Source organism: Maylandia zebra, linkage group LG10 (assembly GCF_041146795.1).
Source record: "Maylandia zebra isolate NMK-2024a linkage group LG10, Mzebra_GT3a, whole genome shotgun sequence".
Lineage (NCBI taxonomy): Eukaryota > Metazoa > Chordata > Actinopteri > Cichliformes > Cichlidae > Maylandia > Maylandia zebra.
In genome coordinates this window covers 464628-475039 of record NC_135176.1, presented here as the reverse complement: position 1 = coordinate 475039, position 10412 = coordinate 464628, and the positions used below count along the sequence as shown (strand labels likewise).

Here is a 10412-nt window from a genome sequence, read left to right as displayed (position 1 = left end):
AGACATGAGCAGATAAATGCAGTGACCTTCCCTCACTGAGATACATACAGCAGTCACATTCATTTAAAGCAGAGTTGGGAAAAGGCCAGGCACTTAATTAACTCTCCTCACAGAGAACAGAAGTGGCACTAATCTAAAAATAGATAAGGTTCAGTTAGCTAAATTATATATACCTGAAGCTCCATCTAGGTATCCCCTCCTCCTACATCCTGCAGTATGTATCTGAGCAGCAACACAAGCACACACTGAAGGTAAGTGTGACTGCACTCAGCTTAAACATTAGATGTGAAGGAGGATAAACACCACTTTTCATAAAACAAACAGGAAAATGTGGCTTTCAAGAAAGAACTAATTTTATATTATATGGTAAAAAGTTCACACTATTTAACCTTGGAAAAGTTTTAGTAACGGGCAGCATTACTAGATTCAAGTCCAAAATCGAATCTATTTTTACAATTAATAATTTTTGGCCAGAAATTGCAGTCTTGAGAAATTAAAGAGTGTAGTAGGCATCGACATTGTCCACATATGCTGCAGTTTATTGAGGATTACGTAAATTCATTAAATTCAATTCAATTTTATTTATATAGCGCCGAATCACAACAAAAGTCGCCTCAAGGCGCTTCATGCATGCATTAAAGACTCTAGTGTGGGCTTCTGCAAGACTGCTAACCATTAGACTTATAAATGATGACTCTGTTCCTGGTTAATGCTCAATATCTGACTTTGTGTAGCTGTGTGTAGCTAATGTGTCCAGTCTATACACTGTTAGACATTTTATTGTATTTTTACAGTAACTTACTGGCAACACTATTGCCAGTAAGTTACTGTAATTACTGATCTACAGTATCTTTACCGTTGTGATGTTTTACAGTTCAACCACTTTACTGTAAATGTGGTTTACAGTTAGAAAGACTTACCGTGATTAAGTTTTATAGTATCACTGTACTGCAAATGTGGTTTATGGTATAACACTGTAATTGTGTACAGTATAATTTGTTTAGACTGTAATTGTGTTTTACAGCAAATAAAAATAATGTTAACATTCATATTCAATATAAGAACATTTACAAAAAACAATATAATTCAATAAAGTAGTCTCAGAATAGTGAATTAAACCAACATTTATTGTTGATATTTTTTTAACAAGAAAAACATTTTTCAACTGAATAAAAACAATGTCAATAACCAAAATAAATAGAAGCGTACATGAAAACTACACAGTCCTTCACCTTTCTGTGTCTGATTTTTTTAAGGAAAACAGTTTTTCATTCCACTAAAAACAGGACAAACCCACCAGCATGAACATTAAATAAACTATTACAATTGTAAAACAAAAATCATTTACAAAATGTAATAATTATCAGTGGGTCCCAGGAAATAGAATGTGACATGGGATTTAGATTTCCGTTACCAGGATGGTCGGGTTCAGCGTAGTCTTTATCACCACCTGTCAAAGACACATCATCAATATTCATGTTTGCTCAGGTTATTCACTTGTTCACATCTGTCTGAGATCATTCATACTGTTGTATGGATGTGTGTACAGTATGTATATAATTATCAGCTATGTAAAAGATATTATCATCTCTGTATTCTTACCTAGTTGGAAGTCCTCCATTCAAACTCAGAGAGCCACTGGAGGAAGGTGGTGATCCGAGGGCTGATGCTTGTAACCTTCGGTTCTCCTGTCCTCAACGACTGGACAGTTATGGGACCATGGGTGGTGCCACTCCCCTGCCGCCCGTCTCTTCCATCAAAATGACCTACCTACCTTTTCCCTTTCTGCGTAGGAAACGCTTCAGGAAACGGGGTAGAAGGAGTGGTGCCCGCGTTCGCGTCAAGGCTTATATTAGAGCCATGGCTATGGATTACCCTTCTACAAGTCGTGAGCTGTCACGATTTATCTTCTACTCCAGGAGCCGCCTTGCGGCGAAATTGTTAAGTCATCGTTGGATATGCCCTGTTGGCCCTCAAACCTATCCTACCTGTCCAGTGGCTTATCACTCTGCTCGGTCTTGGATTACACCGCCTGGCCGTGGTGTTCAACACAGCAATCTCAACACCCTGCGACGGGCTACCGCTAATGACCTAGCTCCTCGGACTCGGATTGCTTTATTTAATGTTAGGTCTCTTTCAAATAAGGCCTTTCTCTTAAATGACTTTTTCCTCACCACGGGACTGGATGTTCTATTTCTGACGGAGACATGGACTTCTCCGGGTGAGTTCATCCCCTTTTCTGAGCTTCTCCCTCCTGACTGTGCCTTCTTTAGCTCACCAAGGCTCACTGGTAGAGGTGGTGGCTTAGCCTCGGTTTTTAAAAACAAACACGAAGCACGACTGCTACCCTCCCCAACCTATTCTAGCTTTGAAGCTCAGTTATTGGAATTGACTGGCCCTCGGACTACTCTGTGTGTTGTGGTTTATCGTCCGCCTAAATACCACAAGATGTTTATTTCTGAATTTGCTGACTTCTTGGGATCCATTCTTTTTAAATATGGTTCTGTTATTATTTCTGGTGATTTTAACATTCATGTCTGTTGTATGGATGACCAATTGGCTAACGATTTTCTAGCACTAACTGCTTCTTTTAATCTTACCCAGTGGGTGAATGAGCCTACCCATGTTAAGGGCCACACCCTTGATTTGGTTTTTTCATATGATGTGGATATATGTATTAAGGAAATTAGAAACACTGGACTTTCCGACCATTCTCCGGTTATTTTCGATCTTGACCTTGGCAACACCGGATCACGCTTTGAGGCTCCTCTTTGCCCTACGCGTACTGTGAATGCTGATACTCTGTTGAAATTTTCTAATTCTTTTGTGAACTTTTCATTTACTACGTCAGATTGTCTTACTCCACATACGCTTGAGAATTTCGCCAATACTCTATTAACTACATGTTCCTCTATCCTTGACATTGTAGCACCGATCAAAATGAAACGCCCCAGAACCTACTCACAATGTTGGTTAAATGATTCTGTTCGCGCCTTACGACGTATGTGTCGACGGGATGAGAGGAGGTGGAGGAAAGATAATCTCCAGTCATCATATGACATTTTATGCATTAGCCGCTCGAAGTTTCAATCAGCTGCCAGAACGGCTAAAGCAGCTTTCCTATCTAAAATTATCACCACCAATGGAAACAACCCTCGAATTTTATTCAAAATTTTCAACTCTGTGGTCAACCCCTGCCCCTCTATGCCTCTGTGAAAAATTTTCAAGTTATTTTTTGGATAAAGTCGCATCTCTTAAATCTACCCTTCCTTTGGTGACCGACCGTATGCCCACCCCTGATTGTTCTACTACTTTTTGTCAATTTGAACCTGTTTCTCTCTCTACTCTGAAGCATCTAATTGAAAAACTGAACAATACTAATCTTGTACATGATGTTCTTCCATCCCGTATAGTCAAGGATTGTTTTAGTGCAATTGGACCTTGTCTATTGTCCATATTGAACTCCTCCTTGCTGTCCGGCTATGTACCATCAGCTCTTAAACATGCTATAATCCAACCTGTTCTTAAAAAAAGTAACCTCGATCAAAATGATTATGCCAATTATAGGCCGATTTCCAAACTTCCCTTCGTGGCTAAAATTCTTGAGAAGGTAGTTCTGCTTCAACTTCAGACCTACCTGGATGAGAATAACATTAATGATAAATATCAATCGGCCTTTAAACAACACCACAGCACTGAATCAGCACTGCTCCGAGTTTTTAATGACCTTTTACTAATGGCTGACAATGGACGCCCCTCTGTCCTAGTTCTATTGGATCTTTCATCGGCATTTGACATGGTTGACCATAACATCCTATTGGCGAGACTAGAGCACACTGTAGGCATCAAGGGCGCTGCCTTGGATTGGTTTAAATCTTACCTCTCCGATCGGCTCTCTTCGGTTCACTTGGCCACCTCCTCCTCCTCCGCTGTACCTGTTTGCTGTGGTGTCCCCCAGGGATCTGTGTTAGGCCCTACCCTGTTCTCACTGTATATGCTTCCTTTAAGTGTCATTTTTGAGAAACACCACATTGCCTTTCACTATTATGCCGATGACATCCAGATCTATTTTGAGCTGAATGATGATCTAGCTATGTCCGTGAGTAACTTTCGAGAGTGCATGTGTGAGGTCAAGCAATGGCTTCTGGCAAATTTTCTTATCCTTAACGATAAGAAAACTGAAATTATGATCTTTGGCAGTGACGCTCTTCGTGCCAAACTTCATGATGCTTTTGGTTTTCTCACTAGTTCTTTCCCTGACACTGTTAGGAATTTGGGTGTGCTACTTGACAGCTCATTTAAACTTGATAAACAAGTATCTGCTGTCGTCAGATCTAGTTTCTACCAACTTCGCCTTATTTCCAAGGCCAAACACTACATCCCGCACAATGACCTGGAAAAGCTCATCCATGCCTTTGTAACGTCAAGACTAGATTACTGTAATTCACTTTATTATGGTCTCCACTCTACCCTTTTACATAGATTACAGACAGTCCAGAATGCCGCTGCACGCATTCTAACTAAAACTAAGAAGTTTGCTCACATCACTCCTGTCCTTGCTGATCTGCACTGGTTGCCTGTGAAATTTCGTATTCAATTCAAAATTCTGTTGTTTACTTTTAAAATTACTAATAACACAGGGCCAAGTTATCTTAAGGAACTCTTAAATTCATATCTTCCTACGAGGGCCTTAAGATCTTCCTCACAGTTATTGTTGGTTCAGCCCAGATCTCGCTTGAAGTCTAGAGGTGATCGAGCGTTTGCTCTAGCTGCACCTGAGCTGTGGAACAATCTCCCGATTGGCATCCGGGCGTCTGATTCTATTCAATCTTTTAAATCACGGCTTAAAACATATTTGTTTGAACTTGCTTTTTCTACTAGTTAAATTCTCGCCTCGCTTCTTGTGAGTTATTCTATTAATGTGTCTGGTTGTTTTGCGTTGTCCTGCGCTGTCAATGTTTTCTATCACTGTGTTTGATGGTACAGCTTTACTCTGCTATAGCTGTGTGCTATAGTTTATTCTTATTAGTGGTCTTTACCTGTGAACATAATCTCACACTTATATGACTCTGACGTTATAGTGCTAATTATTTTATTATTTTATTGTTGCGTTGTCTATGTTCTCTATCACTGTGTATGATGGTACAGTTCTACTTTGCTATAGCTGTGTGCTATAGATTATTCCTATTAGTGGTTTTTACCTGTGAACATAATCCCACACTTATATGACTCCGATGTTTTAGTGTAAATCATTTTATTGTTTTATTGTTTTATGTAAAGCACTTTGGCATGCCCCTGGCTTTTAATGTGCTCTATAAATAAAGATTGTTGTTGTTGTTGTTGTTCCTCTTTACGACACGACCTGTCTTGCGGCTTGTACCAAGTTTTGCAGGGCATTTTGTTCCCATGTCTGGATTGATCCTCACAAAGAACCTTTTAACGGAAAAAAGGCTGCTTTAATTTCAAAATTAAAACATACATTACAGCAATCACCTATATGTTTCTGCAACTGTAGTCAAGCTATCACATATATTTCATTCTTAAATGGTGTAAGCTTTAATGGTGTAAAGTATTTACCTCTGTATCATCTCCAGTGTGATGGACGCTGACTCCTGATACTCAAGGTTGAAAACGTAGTATGACGCAAAGAAGACAGCAAGGGTGCTGGCAAAGTCATGCATGTGCTCAGGCTCATAAAATACCGTGCCCTCCAAACTGATCATCCAGCGGCTTGCAGACATGAAATTATTCCCTAAAAACAGACAAGAGTCCAATAAGACAATGTGCTCACCCTTACAAATAAGGTTTCCACAAGAATGCTGGATAGCAGGCCTCACACTGTACAAAAATAGAATGCACACGGTTTGCTGCTATTTCTCTTATTATTTATTATGTAATGAAAATTATGATCAATTACAGGAAAAAACTGCCTAATGTTTTGGCATTTTGGCCTGTGCTGAAATGTTAGGCTGTTTTTTCCCGTTGGTCATTGTGTATAATAAATAATAAGAGAAACAGCAGCAAACTGTGTGTATTCTATTTTTATACAATATAAAACAGACAAACCCCTGTTAAGTAAGTTGTTGTGGGTACAAATACCACAATAATTACATAGATTTTTTACAAAAATATTACAAGAGGATTGAAACTATTTACTTACCAAGCGCTATTACCCTTGGTGTGATGAGTAAGGTCATCTCTCTCTCAACAGACATCTTGGTGGAAAAAGCCTTTAAAACACAAAAGGAACTGATTTGAATGATGATACCCAAAATCATTGAAATATTTTTCCTTTGTTTATGTTGACAGTATCAGACAGAAAGTTTTTTGCCACACTCCTTAACCTCACATGGTTTACTGAGACTATCATTCCCTGAGTATTTAAACTGTGTGATCGACCTGTTTAGTTGTGCATAAGTGAAATGCTTTTCCTGTTTCACTAAATGACTGATGTACAATGCCAAGTCATTAGAGACTACACCTTCAAATAAATCATGACCCAAACATGGGGGAAGCCCAGTGCAGACATGAAAATATTTCAGAGAATTGAAAGGTGAGTCAAACTTTACCCCCTGTACCATGTCTTGGTCAGTGGTGGATAGCTGTTGTACACTCTCCTTGTGACCAGTGATGGTTCTTTTTGGACCAAGCTTTAGTGGTGTCTTTTCAAAGTCTGTCCTTTCAATCAAGCAGTATCTACAAAAATGCGTACTACAACTGAAGTTTTCAGTGAAACCACCTAAGCAGTGTGAACCAAGATTATCTCCACAAATGGAAATCAAGGCCGCTTTGAGGGTATTTCCATCATCTGTCTCAATCCCTGTATCTTCTAGATCTTTAAGGTCTGTGATAATACTTGAGAAAACTTTCTCCTGACCAAATGTCTTGAAGTCCCTTTCTCTGCACAGCATCACCAACTGCATGGGATCAACTGAAGAGCGATTGTGTGGCCGGACCTCACCTAGACTCATGTAAACCCCCAAAACTTTATGACCCAAGAGGATTCACAACCTCAAATCCATCCTGGTAAAGGATGATGGACAATGAAGAAGGATTGTCTTTTAACAGAGCATTTTCTTTTACATTTCTTCCATCTGCCACATCCTCTACAACCATGTTGGAAGAGGTATGATCTTTGGATTGGTGATATTGCTCTTTAACACTTGACTGTCTAAGGAGGGATTTTAATGTCTCTTTGATGGAAATGTACTGGCAAAAGCATTCCTTTCCAGCAGCATCACTTCCCAGATAAATCTGGGTGGGTTCAACATAGTCAAAATACTGCTTGTAAAATGTTCTCCTTGTTTTGTCAGATCTGAGTATTCCTTTGTTGTATATTGTGAAGACATCCTCTTTAGAGAGATTTTGAATAATCATTTCTATCTCAGTTTGTGGTATGTCTAGCTCAGAAAGCTTGCCCTTCAACTTGTCAAAAACATCTGACATAGAAGTGCTATGGACATGCTGAAATCCATCAAGAATACACTGTATTGTGCTCGCTGGCAGCAGCATCTTGGCTTGCATTTTCAGGTAGAAAAGAGCCAAATTATGTAAAAATGTCTCTTGTTGAGAGAGAAAGCAATCTACAGTGTTTGCATGGCATTAAAGATAAAGATGTAGCAGAGGCAGCAGCGTACTAGATGGTGATGGAGGAAGTGAGGAGGAGTAAAACTGCACCATCACTGACTTGGGTTCAGATCTTGTACTTTTCTCATGGTCTCCCCTCATACATAGAAAGGTCTATTTTTGTAATTTTGCCTCTGTACATCTTCACATTAAATCAAAAAGTCAAGGTGAGATTAAAGTACACACTTTGTTTTTATTTTGTTCAGCACTTTTGCAATCACAATTATGATCCGAATGTGATGTCGTACTAAACACTTTTTCCAAGATGAGCTCTATAAATTCTCTCTAGGCTCCTCTTGTTTGTGTGTTAGTTTTATCTGTTTATTTATTCATTTCTATCAGTATTATTTCTCTTATTTCAGCATATGTGTAATATAACAATGTCTAGCCAAAGGCACACAGAGAAAGATCCAGGATAAGGGGGGGCCATCAGTACTGAAGACCTGAACCCAAATACGACTGTTGCTTCACCCTCTGCATCTTCTCTAGCTCCTCTCTCAGCTCTTGGTATTTCTCCAGATTCTTGTGTTTCTTCTCCCTTCTTCTCACTTGTAATCGCAACATCTATTACCAAGGCCATCTTCCTCTGCTTGTCCACTACTTACTATGTCCAATTGGTAAGTTACCACCAGTTTGTCTGTCTGTATCAGGAAGTTCCACAGACTCGGTCATTCTTCACCACCCTTGGGGGTGTCTCCCATTTTGACCTCGGGACTTCCAGGCCATACTCTGCACAGATGTTTCTGTACACTATGCTGGCCACTTGGTTATGGCGTTCCATGTATGCCCTGCCTGCTAGCATCTTGCACCCTGGAGAGAGTTTTGAAAATGATTTTATACTTGTAGTCTGTAATATCTATTAGACCTTATATAGATGTAATATCACATTCTTGTATAATAATTGTATAAATTGCAGGTCACAGCAGCACACAGAAGGTCCAGTTTATTTATAGCACATTTCCAAACAGTCCATGATGCAGAAAGGGCTTAACGATGTAAAATGATAATAAAATAAATAAAATCCACAACAATGAGGCAGTAAAATGTAGAAAAACACACAAGTAACTAAAATAAGTGATTAAAAAAATCTAAAACAACAACTAAGGCTGTTAAAACCAAAATGTTTAGGTCAACGTGCGTTAGCAGCCAGACCATAAAAATGTGATTTTAGTGACGATTTCAAATGTTTGTGCAGATCTGGGCATCTGCACTCGTCCGCAGCTCTGCTAGTGATTAGCTGCAGGAGTAGCAGCAGGACGCACAGACAGGAAGACATCAAGGAAGCAGCACGCTGACGAGCAGACAGGTCAGCAGACGCGAGACTTTGCGCTCGGATGAAGGGCGATGCTGACTGTGGCGTGCAGTTGAGGTGCGGCTCCGGGTCTCGCTGTAGTCGTGGTAGAGTCCTCCCCTGCTTGGATTTGTCCTTGGAGGGATGTCGGCTTCTCATCAGATCAGTCTGTTCGTGGGTAAGCTTTGCTTTAAATGTCATACAGTGCAGTGTGTGTGTGTGTGTGTGTGTGTGTGTGTGTGTGTGTGTACTGCGGGTTCTTGCTGCACTCCCACACAGCTTTGAAAAAGTTTTCGCGGTACTGTTTGAAAAGAAGCTTTGAAAAGCACCTCTGTGGATTAATGTGCACATACAAGATAAGGGCATAAATACCTCAGTACAGTAGACACCGCACAGACTGCTTGTCAAATGACAAAGGAAGATTGTTTTATGAAGGACAGAATTATTCCCGTTTATATTATTAGAGAAATAGAATAAAAGACTGCACCTGAGCTGTGGTTTCACCTGCAGACAGAGTAAGACCAGTGTTCTTCCACAGGATATATGTGTGTGTGTGTCAGTGCTCATGTTGATAAAAACATTGGACAGCAGTGTTGTTGATGGAGTTTTTACCGTCACAGTACTCACTGCCCACATTCAGCTGACTGCCATTTTGTGCCAAGAGGAATTTGTCACACATTTCCAGATGGACAGTCTTTTGAACATCACGAGCATCGTTACTCTCCGTGCTCTGAACCTTTCTCACTTTATGTCCTTGTTTCTCTGCCTGTTCTGTGTTAGGCAAGCAAAGAAGACAAAACGATGGATTGAAGTTTGGAATTAGGTGCTGATTCCATCCTGATTTACCTTCATAGTGTGTAGGGTGTGTGTAGCTATTTATGTGCAAATTTCACATTATGACAGAAATGCCTAAGACTTACCAAGCATGTTAGCATTTATTGAGAAATATGAAGGTGGAGTAAACAGAGCTGCTGCAGGTTCTGCTGACCATTACTGTTTTAGAAAACAAGTCCCACACGAGAGAGAAACAGCACCACCATTGGTATGCTTGTCTGTGGGTGATGAGACACTTCATTACTTGCATTATGGGAAAATGTTAGACGAGCCACAGCAAGCACAGCTTGTTGTACTTCATCAGCTTGTCGTGCAGCTAAGTAAATGTGATGGAGCCACCATGACACATCAGTTTGTTTGTGCACTGACACCATATCTGATTATGTGGGTCGTGTAGTAGTATTCAATTTAGGATTCAGTACAGTTGAAGTATGAAGATTGCTAAAAGCTGTCTGTAAACCAGCTCTCGCCCTCATCAGTCCTCAAAAAGAATTCATCTCTTTCAGTTTGAGTGGGTTAGGGTTTTAGTGTACTTTCTCTTTGAGCTTTAGGAAACTCACCTCTTTGCCTCCTGTTGAGTACTGAGAACTATCGACCTCCTTGCTTACATTGAGCTGATTTGCACAAACAGTGAGTTCGGCCTTATTCCTCTGCTTGTGTC

General features: G+C 40.0%; 1 protein-coding gene and 2 long non-coding RNA genes across 4 annotated transcripts in view; 1 reads left to right on the top strand and 2 right to left on the bottom strand.

The window, feature by feature from the left end:
• Positions 1–1104: 1104 nt before the first annotated feature.
• On the bottom strand, positions 1105–1681 carry LOC143420657 (uncharacterized). Its single transcript, XR_013100381.1, has 2 exons — positions 1603–1681; positions 1105–1450 (listed from the first exon to the last, which is right to left on the bottom strand). It is a non-coding gene; the product is annotated as an uncharacterized LOC143420657 (long non-coding RNA).
• Positions 1682–5345: 3664 nt separating this feature from the next.
• LOC143420656 (uncharacterized) lies at positions 5346–6234 on the bottom strand. The gene is made up of 3 exons (XR_013100380.1): positions 6161–6234; positions 5578–5752; positions 5346–5433 (listed from the first exon to the last, which is right to left on the bottom strand). It is a non-coding gene; the product is annotated as an uncharacterized LOC143420656 (long non-coding RNA).
• Positions 6235–8922: 2688 nt separating this feature from the next.
• Positions 8923–10412, top strand: part of LOC101470995 (CXADR-like membrane protein) — a 112890-nt gene continuing 111400 nt past the window's right edge. The window contains exon 1 of one of the 2 annotated variants that reach the window (XM_076888850.1): positions 8923–9095. In XM_076888850.1, the coding sequence (XP_076744965.1) occupies positions 8961–9095 (135 nt within the window). In that variant the 5' untranslated portion in view covers positions 8923–8960. The remainder of the gene's footprint in view (positions 9096–10412) is intronic. The other variant, XM_076888851.1, reaches the window with a different exon arrangement.